Source organism: Euprymna scolopes, chromosome 5 (assembly GCF_053919585.1).
Source record: "Euprymna scolopes isolate OS-2025 chromosome 5, ASM5391958v1, whole genome shotgun sequence".
NCBI lineage: Eukaryota > Metazoa > Mollusca > Cephalopoda > Sepiida > Sepiolidae > Euprymna > Euprymna scolopes.
Window position 1 is genome coordinate 80,101,635 of NC_136486.1, and position 19,557 is coordinate 80,121,191.

Below are 19,557 nucleotides of genomic sequence, written 5' to 3' on the forward strand. Positions count from 1 at the left end.
AAAATGTTTTTTTTTTTTTGTATACTTTAATGAGAAAATATAAAAAATATTGAAAATAACTGATCTCAAACAGCCAATCCTATTTGACTTGCAACCTAGTTTTCTCTGTATTTACATGTTTTTTTTGTTTTTGTTTTTTTTTTTCTAATATCAACAATGATATTTATATTAGGTTGATGATTTGGACAAGGGTCCAAATAAAAACCATGTAAATAAAAACTCCTCATCCAAAACTTGTTAAAATTTTAGTTTGTTTTTATTCTCATGTCAAATTAAAACTAAATTTTTAATATTTAGCCATTTAATAATAGTTTTGATTTTTTAAAACTTGTATTAAATAGGGAGTTAGAAAAAAGATGTTTAGTGTAATAAATTTTAAATCAGAAGTTAGGAACTCTCTTCATTTGTAGTTTTCAAAGCTATTGACTTTCTTACCAGAATGGAGAACTATTTTTTGGTTTCTGGCTTGCACTTGGAGTAAAACATTTGAAAACAAATGATTTAGTAATCACTTCATGATGAAAGCACTACACTCTGAAAACTGCAGAATTAAAGTGTTCTGTCATTAGTCAGAATAAATCCTCCTTGACTGAGGCACTAAGACAAATCTATGTCTGATTTTTCTCTTGTAGGAGAGTGGTTATGAGATCAAATCCTGGTGTTCAAGAAGCTGAAGGTGAGAGATTAATGAAGATATCTGCACTTTGAATGATGTTACTTTCTTGAGAAATTTGTTCTTGAATCGAAGATCATAGAACAGCACAAAAATTTACATCAAGTCTGTTGCTTTCTATAGGTCCAGAAATTACCTAATTCTATCAGTATAAGAGTCAGATACATCTTAAAATGGAGTGCTGAAGCCACATCTGGAAACCTGCTGTTCAGGATACTTTTTCTTGCCTGTAGAGTACAAAATCGACTTTGCAATCTAGTGGAGGATAATATCTCTTTTCCCCTACAGCCCCATTCTCAGAAGAGACATTGCTAATTTTTCTCTAGTATATGATTATTTTCATGGTATAATAAAGCTCTTTTGGTTCTCTTTTGGAAAAGATTAACAGCAAGAACTCGTCTCTCTACCACCATTGCAAAAAACTTTTCTCCCCCCCCCCTCTCCCCATGTGCCTAAAACCAAACAGAACTTTTCTATCTGTGGAACACAATATCACAGGATTACTGACTACATGATCATTATGTCAACAAATACTTTTTGATCCGTCCTCTTCTGTAACCAAACTTTGCCTATGCTAGCCATCATTTCCAATCCTTTCATATGCAATTGGATGATGAACAATACTATCTCGTTAACCCTTATCCTTGAGTGGCTTTTGTCCGTCATAATTTATGTCTCAATTAAAAAAAAATCATTTCTGAAGGTACAAACATAATGATAGTTGATTAGTTAACAGATTTCTTAGGTGCTTCTTGCATATTGTTAAATACAACTATATATATATATATATATATATTAAGTAATGTGATTTATAATTTAAAAATTAAAAAAAAAATTTTTTAATTTAAAAATCAAATTTTAATTAAATTAAAAATCAGTTTCATAAGAAGGAACAACAACAAAGTCAATTATCTGTACGATCGTTTCGGAAATCCGTGCTTTTTATTTGTGGTATACATGAAGTTATGTGGAACAATTATATATAGTTTTTTTTGGTAAGCACGGTCTCCTCATCAGCAAATTTAGGAGGATTTTTATTGAATTTAAAAGACACCAAAAATAAACCTAGCATTAAAAGTAAGGCAGATAAATCTGAAAAATTGAAATAAAAGGTTTGGATTTAAAATTTATAAGAAAATTAATATAGGTTAGAGATAGAAATGAGTAGAAAAAATATATATTTTTTGAATTTACATAATAAATTTGATTTAAAAATATATAGAGATAGTTACCTTTTAGTTTTTCTTTTTTTGAAATCAGGAACTGTGTTTAAAGTAGTCATTTAGATGTTTGCTATAGCTTTTTATTTTATTGAATGATGAATTTTAAAAGGGCGACGCTCGTGCAGTAAATTGTTTCCGTTAGCGTATTTTGATTTAAAGACGCTACAGTTAATATATATAGAGAGAATATTTATTTTGCAAGTTTTTAAGGGGAGATACTTGTCATGTGTTATTGGCTTTATTTATTATTTGATTTATGGGTCTAAGGGCGGTAATTGGTCTAACTTAATTTATTAAAAAAAAAAAAAAAAAATTGTAATCGTTTTTTACTAATGAGTAATTTTTAATGATTTAAGGTGGTTTATATTTATTAAATTTAAACCAACGTTTATGATTACATGTCAGAAGCTCGTGTCTTGAATTTACTAGTTTGGTTGTGCTTTTTATATCTTCATATTTTAAAATTTTTAGGGTTTCTTTTGTACATAGTGTACAAAATTTATCTCCTGGTTTATATGATTTGCAAGTCTCAATTATTTGCCATTTTAAGTTGAAAGAAATATTGCTATTTTTTAGTTGCCAAATATAGTTGGATAGAGTAGTTTGGTTTGATAGAGAGTTATTTTTAAAAGAATGTTTGTGCGTTGAAATTCTATGTTTTATTGGGCCAGATGTGGAACCAATATATATTACCTCTTGATTATTATGATTATTTTCCGTTAGGTCTATTGTTGGATTATAATGTGGTGGGTTGATTAGTAATTGATCGGTAGATTGATTTAAGTTGGTGTTATTATTTAATCTGGTAGTTGAGTTATGGCTGTTGATAGGTTCTTGTATATTTGGAGTTTTTGATACTGTGCAGCTATAGATAACATTTTTAATTTTACATGAGCCTTGTAGGGGACATTTATTTTTTCTTCTACAGTTACAGTCCGATGTATTTTGTATAGTTGTATTTTGTAGTTTATTAATTTTCTTATTATTAGAGCTAATTATTTTCTGATGAAGGTTAGGCATAGTAGAGTAAGAGACTTTAATTGTGTTCTTATTGAAAATCTTATTATATCTATGGGGGGCTTTAAAGTTCTTATCTAATATTTTAAAAAATTCTCTAGCTATGTTTGTTTCTAGGTTTTTGGAATACGGGGGGGTTGAACCATAGGATCTCCTTGTGTCTATTCTTACGTTTGCGGGTTTTAGTTTGCTGTTTATTTGTATTATTATCTAATATTTGTAGTTAGGTTTTATCTTTTTTTGTCTCTTGGTTATTTTTCTTAACTCGTATACGGGAAGACATTGCCATATTATGTTATTACGCTCTTAATAGGTTTATTTTTAATGTAGTTTATGTTTCTATCATTTTCATTTATGAATTTAATTTGTGAATTATATCCAGAGTTTTTAAGGGCTTCATTATAGTATTTTTCATTTTTGGTAAATATTGATTTAGTAGAAGACAGTCTAGAAATTCTTAGAGCGATATTGGGAACTATTGATTTTAATATTGATTTAGGGTGGTTTGATTGATTGTGGACATATAGAAGTGATTGGTTAGGTTTATGGTATGGTTCAAAGGTAGAATTTTCAAGATTTAAGGTTATGTCTAAGAAATTAACAATTTTTTTATTAGGGTCGATTTTTATACTAAGTCCATAATTTTTAAATAATTTATGTAGAGCTTTAATTGCTTTTTCATAATTTTTATTAGTAGAATTCGTTATGAAAAGTGCATCATCTCTATATAGCCCTCCTTCAAGTTTGAATTGTTTATGGAGTATACAATGTATTTCATTTAAAAGGAAAAGGCCAACTAGATCAGTGACCTGAGTCGAGTCCATCGATCCCATTAAAATGTTGAAGTGGTTAGGGGTATTTTTCCTGGTCCAATGTACACTATGTACAAAAGAAACCCTAAAAATTTTAAAATATGAAGATATAAAAAGCACAACCAAACTAGTAAATTCAAGACACGAGCTTCTGACATGTAATCATAAACGTTGGTTTCAATTTAATAAATATAAACCACCTTAAATCATTAAAAATTACTCATTAGTAAAAAACGATTACAATTTTTTTTTTTTTTTTTTAATAAATTAAGTTAGACCAATTACCGCCCTTAGACCCATAAATCAAATAATAAATAAAGCCAATAACACATGACAAGTATCTCCCCTTAAAAACTTGCAAAATAAATATTCTCTCTATATATATTAACTGTAGCGTCTTTAAATCAAAATACGCTAACGGAAACAATTTACTGCACGAGCGTCGCCCTTTTAAAATTCATCATTCAATAAAATAAAAAGCTATAGCAAACATCTAAATGACTACTTTAAACACAGTTCCTGATTTCAAAAAAAGAAAAACTAAAAGGTAACTATCTCTATATATTTTTAAATCAAATTTATTATGTAAATTCAAAAAATATATATTTTTTCTACTCATTTCTATCTCTAACCTATATTAATTTTCTTATAAATTTTAAATCCAAACCTTTTATTTCAATTTTTCAGATTCATCTGCCTTACTTTTAATGCTAGGTTTATTTTTGGTGTCTTTTAAATTCAATAAAAATCCTCCTAAATTTGCTGATGAGGAGACCGTGCTTACCAAAAAAACTATATATAATTGTTCTACATAACTTCATGTATACCACAAATAAAAAGCACGGATTTCCGAAACGATCGTACAGATAATTGACTTTGTTGTTGTTCCTTCTTATGAAACTGATTTTTAATTTAATTAAAATTTGATTTTTAAATTTAAAAAATTTTTTTTTTTAATTTTTAAATTATAAATCACATTACTTAATATTGAATTAGCTCTAGGACATTTAACTATCGAGCTTATTATATATCTAAATTACAACGAGCATTTCCTGTATTTTAATTAAACTAGTAATTTCACTATTACATTAAAATACACTTAGCTCTTTAGACTATTATTCTAATCTCCTTTAAATTTATATATATATATATATATATATATATATAATACAAAAATTTTAATCTAAAATGTTTGTCTTAATTTTTCTTCTTTTTATCTACCCTAAAAACAATATATCTTGTACAAAATAGATATTTGGTTCTTTCTCCTGAAAGAATTATCGTTTTGCACAATAAATATTACCAGGATATCCTCACGGACAATGCTTTGGAGGTTTACATTTTCATTAGAACAATTTAGGATTAAGCACAGCTTATTTATGAATTCCTACAAGACATTATGTAAGCACAGATTAGAGAAATTAGGACAGCAAACATGTGCATTCTTCCTTTCTTCTCTCCAAGAAACTGCAATTGTTGGTTCTCTCATCATTGATGAATACTAATATCTACAAGGTTTGCTTTTCCACCTTCAAATTTGACAAAAGTCATACAAGATTGTATAAATCCATTATAGAGGTTTGGCTGCATACATGAAATAAACAGCTTATTTTTAGCATTTACCTCAGTGCTTCTTTATGACAGTGTGTAAGGCATTGGAATGCCAAAGATTTCTAAAGCTCCACTCAGGAGTTGAAGATTACTTTGATTACTTAATGCAAACTTTCAATGAAAAGATTTTTAAAAATATCTTGAAGCTTGGAAGAAAATGTTTCATGGTCACATTTTGTCTGAAGTTGACAAATGAATCAGCAAACAATGTGATGATTGACAATCAGTCGATTTTAAAAATGTTTTTAAAAATTTAATGATGAGATGCATAAGGCAATAGAAATGAATTGGATCACTTTAGTAAAAAATATGAAATGTTGCTACATTTGTAGTTAACTTTTGTTTACAGGTTTTTAATTTGAGAATATAATTAAAATAATTTTTTTTTTTTTTTTTTTTTTTTTTTTTTTTTTTTTTTTTTGCCTTTTTTCTAGCAAGTTTACCAGATTTGTTATATACAAATATGTTGTAAAAATGGATAATTTTCAATGTATGAAAGGCTATTTTTTTTTATACAAATTTAGTAACTATTTGAAGTTTAATAAGGCCATTCTACACTGAGAATTGAAAAAACATTTGTTGGTTTATCTTATATTTTTACTCATTTATTTGTATTTGGACTTGAAATAAAGAATAAATTCTTTAATAAATATGTTAAAAAGGAGAAATTAAAACAAAAAAAGTAAAAACTGATGTTTGAGTCAATATGTTGTATAATATGTTTTAAATTATACTGTTATGTAACCTTGATATATTTATCAAATAATGAAAACCTACAATGTTTTTTTGTCTTTAGTTAATAAAAAAAAATAAAGATATAAATAATCTTAACATAACTTTAAAGAACACTCTTGGTAATTTCCGAGATGCTTAAATCTCAAATGACCCAACAGTTTTACAAAAAAGTTTTTATTTTAATCAAACAGCAAATGCTAACAATCCTGTTATAGTTCTTCTTTATCATCTTCGGATGATTTTCCTTGCGAGTCATCTGATTCTGATTCGGTGAGCTTTTCAGCATTCCGTAACTTTTCTCTTTCCTCAGCTGCTTTCTCTACATCTGCTTTCAAAGGCGCTTTTGGCATAGGAACGGTCATGTCATCTGAGGTACACGCCCCTGAAAAAGCAATGTGATGGCTATATTTAAAAAAATTAAGTTATATCTTCATTTAGAAATAAAACTTATGCATTTTTTAACCATTAAGTAAAATTTATATAATTTAAAGATTAAAAAAATGTATTATTAAAGTTTGGAATAATATTTTTAATTTTCTTTAAATACTCCAAAAAAGGTGATTTAATATTTGGAAAACTACAATATATTCAACTTTACATTTTTGTAAAAAAAAAAAAAAAAAAAAAAAAATGTAAATTTTGAATTATTTATTTAAAACAACTATGATAAAACAAAACATTTCATTTAAAAGAAACAGATTTAAAGTTTTTTTTTTCTTATAAAAAAATATTGAGTAAAATTCTGCCTATCATATTTCCATCATTTCATTCTAGACTAGAAATTAATTTATTCTTAAAGTTAAAGCATTTAAACTTATTAGCAATCAAAATGAACTTTAATGATATTCACAATGTTTTATATCAGTTATAAATTTATCAAGTTAACATAAATATCATCTCTACCAAATTCCTCTGTCAATTTTTGGTTTATAGACTTAAAAAGGAGCAATTTCGATTTGGTTTTTAGCTGGTAAAAATAGCTGTTAAAAGGATGAAAAAACTTGGAATGTAGCAAGCATAAGTCAACTTAGTACTCTTCTATGCATGTGAAAATATATATTTACAGGTAAAACAGTATTTTTTAAAACTTTTTATGTGTGTATGGATGTGGCTTGGAGGCTAACAAATTAAACTGGAGAGCTATGGATTGATTTCAATTCTAGCTGATGGCATGTATGTCATGTTTTTTTTTTAAATCTTGAAATGACTATATATTGGGTACAATATAATAATCGGCACTATAATAATGAATATCTAATCTGCATAAATTAAAATAACATATTTCAATGAGTTTCATGACCAGGCAATGCTGAGTGACCTGCTAGTGTTATTAAAAACAAGAAATGCTTTTGGACTATAATTTGAGTTTCTTTTAACTTCCTCACATATATAGAGTAAAATGATTTTTTTTTATTTCAGTGACCAGTATAGTTTTTCCATATAAACTGACCTCAGCCAAGAGTTAGAGCAAAAGTCTCCATGTTTCCAAAAATGTTTGTTTCATTTTTTTTTTTTTCATTAACTCAACTATTTATGTCCAGATAATTATTCATTTTTAGCAGTAAGCAATTTAGTAAGATACATATTTACTGCTTCACCACTAACAGGGCGAGATTTCTTTAAGATTTTTTTCTACTTTATATACATAACCGTTTTCTTTAATATATAAATACTTGCAGGACCAGTGGAAATTCCACAGGGGACTCATTCATATGTAATGATGTTGGCATTCTGTAGATGTTCAGTATAAATGGAGACGCTCTGATATTATTGTAGCTGTTTCGTTAAAACTGCAAAAGTATTTATCCAAGCTAGCAGGAACACCTGGAGTAGCCAGGTCGTAAAATATGCTTAAATATATTTTAATTTTCGCAGATTTTGTATATAGAGTTAATGTTCTATCGATTTTTGATATATTATAAAGTTGCGATTTCAAAAATAACAAATACATCTATATGACTTGGGTTCATCAGCTTGAATCAAAACTGAATTCCAAACTTATATATATATATATATATAACATTAGTTCCTTCAGCTATAATCGAAACCAAAACTTATGAGGAATTCTTGGTAAAATTATTTATAAAAAAAATAGATGCCTTGAGTGCCATCAGCTATAATTGAAACTAAAACTTATGACGAATTCTTGGTAAAATTATGACAAGAAATGGAAGTACATAACATTTAAACGACCCAGATGTAAGTGTGGCACAAAAAATAACACACTATCGTGTTAATATATCAATTAAAGAAAGACGTACTTAGGCTTACACCTTCAAACAAATACTGATTATGTCATACTTAACTAAAATATATATATATATATATATACACTTTACCACTATAGGTGAAAGGGTAGTATTTGTGTGTGAGACACAAGACTACCCTTTCACCTATTACACATATCCACTCTCATTTCAATATTCAGATGTAGTGTGGTTAACACTTGACTTTCATAAACATTAACATTAAAGTATACTATCAGATTGTCCGAAAATTTTGTGTCAAATTTTTAAGTAAATGAAAACTAAATAAAAATGAGACATTTCAAAAGTAATGTCTCCTATTTTTATTCCGCCTGAATGAATCAAAGAAGATTGAAAATTGCATTGTTATGTTGACTGAACTTCTGCATTCATAACCTAAAAGTTTCATTTGTTACAGATATTGATGATGTGAGACTCGATGAAAGCAACTCCAATCATAGACATGTGTCAGAAGCAGATGTGTCATTGAATTCCTCCAAGCAGAAAAAATTGATATGATCAACATTCACCGGTGCCTGTTGAGCGTTTATGAAGCCAATGCAGTTGATTTTGGTACATGTCGATTTCAGAGTGCCAACAAATGTGAGTGACAAAATGCACTACAGACTTTTACGACCAAAGCATTAAAAAAGGTTGGCAAAAATGCATTGAGAATGTTGGTGACTATGTAGAAAAATAAGTTCTGAAGCACAAAAGGTTGCTTGTTTTAAGAGTACTACTCTCATCTTTGTAGCTCTTCAACTTTTTAGTTTTTGAGTCAATTAATAGGAGACCTAAGTTTTTGAATGGCCCTTGTATGCTATTAAAAATTAATCACATATGAACCATTATGTTGCATCTGTCCTCCAGCTTAAATGTGTCATTTTTCTAGAATCATGGTGGTTTCGTAGCAAAAAACCTCAAGATGGTTATTTTTATTTTTTTTGACAATTGAAATTACAAAGATTTGAATGAATAGTAATCTGCTGAAGTGAAGCTGCAATAATTTTGCCTGAGTATTTTTATCAAGGTTAAAATCCCCAACTCTAAACTTTGCAAACCACTTCTATACATCTGATACATTTTTTATATTACATTTTTACTTCATGATACTAATTAAACTACAAAATTAATTGCTATTCATTGCTTATCGGTGCGCTTATCAATACTCTTTTGATTCTACAAATGCTCATTAGCATAAGAATGCACTTTTTAAATTCTGTACATAAAAATCTTACCTTTTCATTTCAATCTTTACAGCTACCCCATCCTTTCAACAAACATTTGCTTCCCCCAAGACACTCAAAAAATAATAATTTCAATTTAAAAATATTTTTGAAGTTTTACTTAAATCTTTTAAATCAAACTCTTCCAGCACAACAAAACTTTAAACTTTTATTTGTTAAATTTTTTTGATAACAGAAAAGCTTTTCCATTAAAGAAATTTTAATTAGTTTGTACTTCCTCTTAACAGGTAATAATTTTTTTTATTTCTTAATTTTGTTTTTTTACCATTATTTTAGTGTGTTTGAATTAATTCCTTTCCTTATTTTTAAAATCAGTTTTACATATCCACTGTTTACTAAATGAACTTGTGTTGAAAATCTAATTTTTAGTCTCTTACCTTATAATAATGTAAAGTGACCCTCTCCCCCATTTCAGTGACAACCATAGTTTTATATCGAAAAGCTGCATATGGAAATCTATTTTAGCAGCATTTGAGACCAATTCTTGATGTGTTTTTTCAAAAAGTTATGTATTTTTTTGATTAAATTTTGATATTTCATCCAGTTCAACATAAAAGTCAGAAATTTTCACTTGTGTTCAGATTTACTACGACTCACATCGAATGAAGTTTTCTTTTTAGAACAACTATTTCTTTTTTATCAGCATTTCTCTTTTTCAATCTTGCTATTATAAACTACTCTAGATTTTCCACTTAAATATGGAATGCTCTCTTCAACTTCACTTTGGCTATTCCAAAGACTTTTACATTTGATGAAATAACATTTTTTTTGTGCTTATTTACTTTAGATGCATTTATGAATAAGTTTTTCTATACTTCGGATTCTTATTAAAAAGAAAATGTATATTAATCCCGCTTTGCACTACTAACATAACTTCTTTCATATTACAGGACTAATTTTCAGATATTTACAATTACTGTGGTAAAAAACAAATCACTTTATTCCAAAAGCAGAGTGTTCACTCAAAGTTAGCTTGCATTTTCCAAATGTAAACATTTGTAATAATTTTTCTTTTATTATAAATCTTTTCCACAATATATAAAATCTGCAGCAAATTTTTAACACCAGGCTAAAGTACGTTATGTTTAAGTGAATATTTACGGAGAGGGCTTTATAAAATAGGTTAAAAACATTGAATTGTAACATGCAGCATTTCACGTCAAATATAAAAACACGCCAAAATACTTGTTCTAAGAACAATCACTAAAAATGAAAAATTTTAACATGGCAAAGTTATGTTGCATTCAAGAATTTTTTCATTTTCAAAGATTTTATTAAAATCTCTTGCCATGCACATGTTCTAATGTGTCAAAAGCTAAATTAGTAAAAACCAGCATTAACTTTCTAGAAAATCTGATGGATATTTTTCTATTAATTTTTTGGCTAACACCAATAAGACAATTATTTCTTCCTATCACCATTGAGTTTTTTCAATCTTGATATTTTTTGTTAGTTATTCTAGATTTTCCACCTAACTATGGAACACTCTTAGGTGGTTGTCCTGAGCTGATCTAGAGTGATTCTAAAATATCTAAATTGAAGGATGGCTGGTGATAAATATTTTCAAACAATTGTCACTGTATGCCAATGAATCATTTGGATAAGTCACGTAAGAGCAACATGAAGTAAAAGGTGGACAATGTTCAGTTGTTTCTAAAAAAGGAAATGTGGAATAAACATTTAGCAGAACTAAAATAGTTTATTTTTTAATTTTTCCAGTTTAGACAATTAGTAAAATGAAATTACTCAAATTTAGAAATATTTAAAAAATTCTTCCATTGCTTAATGTCATTTGTAAACATTTAGGATTACATTTAAGGATTCACAAACATAGAATTCTAAAAATAATATCTACATAATAGAGATAAAGAAAAGAATCAATTTTCTTAAATAAAATGAGAAAAGAGAAACCTTATCCTATATATATATATATATATATATATATATATATATATTTATTTTTTCAAAAAAAGAAAAAAATTGAATAACTTACGAATAACATCGCGGCATATTCTTGTTTCATGATCTTTTATGTCTAGTCTTCTCAGGATGCTAACCATTTTCTCCTCATATTCTTCCAACAAATCGTCACACTAAAAATTTATGAAATGTAAAAAAAAAATCAGAACATTTCTTCTCTTGCATCAATTTCATTTACTTTCAAAATTGGTTGCTTTTATGTCAGATATAAAATCTATTCTTTTCTTCACTCAGTCCCAAAATGTTGATAAATTGTTGGTAAGTTCAATTTGTATTTAAATACAAATTGAACTTACCAACAATTTATCAACATTTTGGGACTGTTATGAAAAAAGACAAATAAACAGGAATTGTCATGCATTTAATTTTTCAAGTTAGAAAATTTACAAGTATTTATTTTTTGTAAAATAAGTGTTGGAAAAAATCTTCCAGCCATCAAGAAAGTAACAAAAATTGCTTGAATTGGAAACTAATCCTAATGCATTTTGGATATATATATTCAAAGTGGAGAGCTTACTGCCTAGTTGGTCATCTTCACAATGTCTACAAAAGGTAGATTCAAAGGTATGTGTAGAACTTGTTCAGTGCAGGCATTTTTAGCATTGAAAATCGTAACATGCCAGCCTCATCATTGTAAACATGTACAATGTTGCATATTTAGTGTGGTACATAGTTGCAATGCATGCAGCTAAAAGAAAGAGCACCCAATAAGCTGACATCTTTGAAATGATAAAGTCTTCTTAGATATGAGGTTCATGCTGTGATTATGAACCTGTTGAGTCTTAGAAAAATTGTCTTTCCAGATATGAGACTCCTCTTTTCATATTTGTACATAAACTGGATACGTGATTTTCAAGTAGGTGGCTGGGTGATCTACCATAATTGATACCAATATATATATATTCCAGCAGGATGGGCAAGGGGATTGAGTTGGTCTCTAGTTGGTCAGAGAGACAGATGGGCCTCTATTTAATGTAAGATGTTTGCTTGATTTGTAGGCTTGTAATTCAAAAGTGAAAACCAGAATCATTTGTAATTTTTCAAAATGAAATATTGTTACTTGTTTTAAACTGGAGTTATAGTTTTGTTTGGAGAGTAGAATACTTTTATTATACCAGTAATAGTGACCACATAACTGACACCGACTGGTGTTTGAATGAGCAGCCGATTAGGCCATACAATGAATGTACTAGACACACATTCACAACCATTTCTAATATCAAATTCAATAACTATGGAATTTACATCAGCAATAAATTAGAAATAAGTGCATGTATGTCCCCTCCAGCTGGTGGTCGTATTACATACTTATTTCTCAAATATTGTGGATACAATCTTTTGCACCAGCTTTTTCTCTTCTTTCAGTTTTGGTGTCACTAATCAGGGAAAACTGCCAGTGTCCTTCTTCGGTTCGAAAAAGGAAAATTAGACAATTTATAAAATGAATATTCTATTTCTGTTTAAATGAAACATTTCAAAAGCAAAAGCAGATTTCATTACCATTGTTTTAAGATTTTGAACAATATCTGAATCAATTTTGAAATTGTCAAGTGACACAGCCTCCCCATCATATGTGGTGGTTCGCACAATAGACTTTTTGCCTAATTCATTTGTTGTTTCAGCATAATGATTCATTGAACCACACAGAGTTTCCATTACATCGACCAAGTAAATTTCTGACCTTCCATATGGAACCTGTAACAAAAGATAATGAAATTTAAAATCAGTTCCATGTTAAATTTACAAAGAAATATCAGAAAAGAATGATTTCTCTGCAATCACACTATGAACAAAAGATTTTTTTAAATTGTCAAACTCTAACAGGTATTTTTTTTCTTTTTGTAAAACTTATTCCACTGTAAATTACTGGTATCAGTCATGTTGCTGGCTTCTTTTCCACAGAAGTCCAAAACATGTTTGGCTGCTTTGTGAACAAAATTTTTAAGTGTATACCAGTAATAGTGACCACATAACTGACACCGACTGGTGTTTGGATGAGTAGCCGATTAGGCCATACAATGAATGTACTAGACACACATTCACAACCATTTCTAATATCAAATTCAATAACTACGGAATTAGTAACAAGAAAATGATCCTCTAATATAGAAAAGTTAACTTTTTTTGCGCCAATTTTTTTTTTTTTTTTCTTACATAGATCATTTTAAACTTTGTTTTTATACCTTTTTATTTTTCCTATTTCCTAAATTAAAACAGTGAAAAATAGATTCATGAAATATGAGAAATGGATTCACTAAATCTGGTTTAAAATAATGTTCTGTACTGCTGTAATCTTATGCAGAACATGAATTGAGGATAATTTGAAAATTCAAATTACATTTTTTTAAATATTTGTTGAAATATACTGAGATACTAAGTGCTTAAATGAGAATTTCCACACATTGAAAATATTGAACTATTTAAAAAAATAAATCTTTTATAATTATTTTGTGAGAAAATCTTAAAACTTGAAATTTGTTGAGCTGAAATTATAGTTTTATCTTAATCGAAAACGTTCTATTTTTAAATATTTTAAAGAAAAGGAAACATTTCTGTTATGGATATTCTAAAAATTTAATAAAAATTATTAATTGCAAAATTCTAGGAAAAGTGTCAATTGATTTGAGACTTTTTGATTCTTTTTTTTTTTTTTTTCTCTCAGGTTTGGAGGCCTAGATATGTCTGGCCGTGTAGTGAAGTCTAGTTGTGTATGAAGCATTAGAGATGTAAGTGCCAATCTAGACACGGGTATACATGTGAAGTGAAATGATCTTTAAAGGGCATGTGGTTTAAAAATATAAAGACATTAATTTGCATACATTTTGCAATCAAGTTTATCAATCAGACCCTATTAAGCATTGGATAGAAGATCATATACTTCCTTTCTCAAAGAAAGCTGATCTTAGTGAAAAAACAATTGAGGCTATAGCCTCCAAAAATTCCAACCTACTTTTAATGAATCGCATTTGTCCTGAGCTGGACAAAATTTTCTGCAAAAACCAAAATTGTTTTAAACAACACTCATCAACAATTAGCCAAAGTTGAATTGTTCATCATATAATTAAGGGAATAAAAGCCAAGAAACTCAAAGCTGTGCTTGTATTTGTCAATTTCACAAAACTTTCCATTTCAGATCATGTTAGTGTATGAAATCTTGCAAAAGCATCAAGTATTATGATGTACCTACCATCATTCAATTTTCTGATAGTTTTTTCAACATTTCTTGCAGGAATTTTGTAGGAAGATGTACTTTCTTCTTGCTTTTCATACTGTGTCCAGATTACACTCTACAGACATCTGCTCATCTAAACATTGATCTGGAATACATCCGTGAAAGATCCTGGGGTTCATATCACTCAACAAAAACAGATTACGCACATGACCATGCTGTTTGTCAGACAAAATCTCACAAAGATGTGAGATTGACATTAATTAATAGAATTTATCAGCTACAATCATAGAAAATTAAGTAGAAAAATGGAAACCTAAAGTCCATTCAGGCTACAACATCTAGTAAGCAGAAAGTGACATCAAAGTTTGGATTACACATCTGGCAACCTTAAGAGGAACATTTTTTAGGGCCATAGTAGAATTTGTTTTGCTTCACGATGCGACAGCTTAGACACTGACAAAACAATAAATATTGTTTGACGGAACACAAGAATGTTACAAGTTGCATTGGATATTCACAAGAAGAAACAGCCAACCAAGAAATATTTCTATCAACACCTTTCTACTATTTCAATCTTGCTAAAACAAGGCTTCTGCTTGCTGGTAACTTGTGAAGTCAGTCAGAACTTGTGACTATGGAATCTAAATGTGACAAAAGATTGGTTAAAAGGCGTCATCACGTTCATATTAACTGGTTGCCATCTGGATCACCTGCTAACAGCAATGTCTGCTAAAGATGGTTGGAGTAAATGAGTCGGGAGAAATTGAGAAGAATTCTCAACCTGATGAATTGATTGAGTGGGTGGTGGGAGTGAAAAAATTGTATATGATTTTGACAGATGTTTTTTTTTACGGGTGTCTGGGACAAACACGGACCATGCAATGTAATTGTACTTACTACCTTTGAAGAAATGAAGTATACTGGAGTGAGAGACTTTGGTTTTAATCTTCTATATAAATAAAACAGTAGACGTATGTGCATGTGTAAATATCTAACAGGTAAACTATTAAACTACTGGTCACATAGCACTGAAATTCTTAGGAAATAAGTCATGCACCAAGGGTGGTTTATAGCGAATAATATCTTTGCTTACTTGCATGTATATCGCATCCAGACATCAGCAAATTTACATGTAAAATGTTCATTAAACATTAGCCGACATTTTGTTTTGTATGCACATACTTTCGTTTTTTTCTCAGGCTGGAACGCTCGGTTCTTTTTAATTTCAATTCTAACTAATGACACCAACTCATTTTTTTGTTTTTGTATTAAAAAAAAAAAAAAAAAAAAAAAAACCATACGTACATTTTACTCACGGTTTGAAATTTGTAAACATGAAAACAAACCTATAAATCTTTTTTACGATCTCATATGTAATTTCATAGATTATTTTAAAATGGAGGAGGGGGGGATGACACACAGAATACGGACAGTGCTGAAATAATGTTATTTAGAAAGCCATTCTTAATATGGGGAGGGGAATGTATTATTTAAACTATTCTGTAGTTTCTCCTAACAATTTATTAAATAAGAAACTGACATGTATTATCTCTATTTTTGTTTAGTATTAATTAACATTAGGATCTGTTTCTCAATCCAATTTCTTGATTAGTTTATTGTAAAGCAAGTGTTGCCTAATCACTAACTGAACTTTGAAATATGTATTTTTTGAGTAACATGAATTTTAAATAAGGTGCTTCTACAGTGTAGTACGCATATTTAAAAAATACAAACAATTTATAATGAAATCTTGTATTTAAAAAAACTGCTGATTTATTTTCCGGAAGTGACGTCATGTGTTGATGATGGGGGGGGGGCACGATTATGTTGCTTTAAATTCTGGAGTCTGCCAGGGATTACCAAACCTTCTTTTTTTTAGATGAAGTTGGGGTGTGATGTATTAGTGCCTGATCATTTATGGCCTCAAAGTCTTTATATAAAAACCTTGAGGCCATAAATGGTGACACCCGAACGCGAGAGGAACACGCATTTCCTTCTATACCCTAGACCGCCAATAAATGGTGAACCCGCCGACCACGATGAAATCGCACATTCCAAAAATAAATTAATAATAATAATAAAAGGACAGACGTATTATTGCTGAAGTTAAGAGAACCCATCTTTTTTTTTTTTTTTTTTTTTTTTTTGCTCAAATAATTTACGTGACTAAAATAAGAATTGACGAACAATTATACAAACACCAACCTTTAAAAAAAAAAAAAAAAAAAGTTTAATTACATTAACAGGACGAACGGCAATCTCCTAAGATATTAAACATTTTTGTCAACCACTGAACGCGTAACCCACGAATTTCGCAATGGAGGATACTGTGTCAGCAGTCTCTGTAAAGATACCGGGATTTATGCATGCTGCTGTGGACGGATGGTTCGCCATATGTAAGGCTCAATTCGAACTGAGGAACATATCCAACGAGACCACAAAATTCTATCATTGTTAGAGAATGGAGAGAGGGAGAGTGAATTATAGTGTAGATACGTTGACCGGAAGTCAAGATCAGCTGATTGGATTGCGTGTGAGTCATGTGATCAGGTTAGCTGAATCGAGGAGATTTGGTTGGGACTTGGAAGAGAGCAGACGGCTTTGCCGTTGTCTCCTCCCCTTCGCTGGGGGTGGGGAACGAACGCTGACATGGTAAAAATAAGACCTACAACACAGGCCAAATTCACTTTCCAATCTTCTGTGAACAAACTGGAAAGTGAATAAAAAAAACTATAGAACCAATTTCTTGTCTTGGAGTGAAATAAATCTTTGTCCCCAAAAACAGGTATCAAGTCTCCCTCCCAGACGAGATGTTCCAGATTGACCAACAAAATGGCAGAAGGTATGTTCAAATGCATGATCACACTCCCAACAACATTAACTCTGATAAGATAATCAAACACGCAATCCTTTATAAATAGACACGTTTTATATATATATATCATCTCCATTTCAATTTCAACCAATATACAACAAACGCTCATTTTATGATATGACACAACGTAACAAAGACTCATTTAATCTCTTCCAAACACTAGTAACAAATGGTGAATTAATATGCAAATTAGGCTTAGTATCTATATTACATGAACATGTTGAGTATGTTAAAAATTGAGTTTTTAATTTGTAAATGAAAAAACAGTTTTAATGTCATAGCGATAAACAACTTTATAAATATAGATTATGGGAGACGATATACAAAATTGTGAGATCAGTTGGTGACATTTTTTATGGATATCAGGTACAAACATGGACCCCCACAACATTATTGTATCCATTTGATCGAAATCTGGTTAATGTAGTTTCAGAATATCTATTGCTATGGCGATCTCTCTTTTCTGTAGTTTGTTATGTAAATAGTTTATCATTTGCAATCAGATCCTTAATGGTGATTTTATCTTCTGTATATCATATTTTGGATTTCCATAGTTGTTCCTTTGTTTGCTCTGTTATTAGCAGCTGTACCAATGTGACTTGGTATCAAACATTAAATTCTTTTATTCAGGATGTGTTATGTTTTCATAATTGACCGATTAGATGATTTTGTTATAGGTTTCAAATCCAAATAGCGATTACGTGAAAATTAAGAATGTTTGATATCAAATTATAACCATTATTTTAGCATATACTTCTAAAATTTTTTCCTCAATTTTCTATCAACAAGAATAGTGGTGTCCACCCAACTTCACCCTCATATTTTTTATCAATTTGTGAAAATGAATAGATGATGTGGAGGATTGTTTTATGTTAAGAATTTCAGAATCATATGTAGCTGGGTTGGTTTCAGTTTGTCTTTTGCGATCTAGTATTATTTTGGGGATTTTGATCATCCACAAAGAGTTTTCTGATATATTATTATATCAGTTCTGTCTATCTGGTTCTTGAAGACAAGTTTGTTTATTCATAAACTGAATGGCTTAATAGTTTTTCTTCCTGAATGACATTTCTTTTTTTAAATTTTTGGTTGGTTTTTAATGTTATCATCGTAATACATCACTCATCACATAGCTTAAAACTGACATGACAGGAATACATAGATGCTATGCTAGCTTTCAGAAAAAACAAACACTTGTAATTCTTTAGTCTCATCAGTTTAAGAACTTCAGAAAGTCAGGGAATAAGACAAGCATGCTGAGTTCTTTTTCTTTCAAAACAGTTGACTCTTAGCCACCATTTTCTATCAAACATTTAGAGATGGATTAGGTAATTGAGGATTGGAAAAAATGTGTGATATCAAAAATAACTTTGGTGTAGATTATATGATAGGTATTAACATGACTAGCCAATCAATTGAATTGGATCTTTCTGACCAGCTGTCTAATCTAAGTTAGGGCCAAAGTGAAACATTACATATGATCATTCTTATGACTGAGATGCATGCTGCTCAGCTATTAAGATATTTTCATCAGCTACTGTGAGTTGCCAACAAGAGCAAACAGGTGGCCCCATTAGAAGGAAAAGGGACCTAATCCTTCTGTAGAATTTGTCAGCAATAGTGTGTAGCCCCAGTGAATAGAAATATAAAAGAAAATCACTTTAAACTTTTTTAATTAGAATTTACATTTATTATTTGACAAGGAATACAAGTTGAAAACTTTAAATTTCCTTATTCCATAACTCTTATCCTCAGAGGAAAAATTAGCAAAATATTATTTATAGGCAAGCTATAATTTTTCTTGTTAGCATATAAATTGAAAACTTCAAATATGAGAGAAGTTATATTTGTATAAAAGTTGATAATGCAGAAGTGCTTATGTCAAAAGCATATTCCAAATGATCAAGTTTGATAAAGAAAATTGAAAATTCACTTCTACAATTTTCTCAACTTTACCAATTGACTT

At 29.4% G+C, this 19,557-nt stretch overlaps 1 protein-coding gene and 1 long non-coding RNA gene across 7 annotated transcripts in view; one reads left to right on the forward strand and one right to left on the reverse strand.

The window, feature by feature from the left end:
- Positions 1-3,967: 3,967 nt before the first annotated feature.
- LOC145276881 (uncharacterized) lies at positions 3,968-14,634 on the forward strand. The gene is made up of 2 exons (XR_013868046.1): positions 3,968-4,272; positions 4,413-14,634. It is a non-coding gene; the product is annotated as an uncharacterized LOC145276881 (long non-coding RNA).
- The window catches only part of LOC145276878 (protein canopy homolog 2-like), a 318,296-nt gene continuing 304,968 nt past the window's right edge, over positions 6,230-19,557 (reverse strand). For all 6 annotated transcript variants that reach the window (XM_080128296.1, XM_080128298.1, XM_080128300.1 and 3 more), the window contains 3 exons: positions 13,045-13,239; positions 11,558-11,657; positions 6,230-6,453 (listed from right to left, as the gene is read on the reverse strand). In XM_080128296.1, the coding sequence (XP_079984422.1) occupies positions 6,281-6,453; positions 11,558-11,657; positions 13,045-13,239 (468 nt within the window). In that variant the 3' untranslated portion in view covers positions 6,230-6,280. The remainder of the gene's footprint in view (positions 6,454-11,557; positions 11,658-13,044; positions 13,240-19,557) is intronic.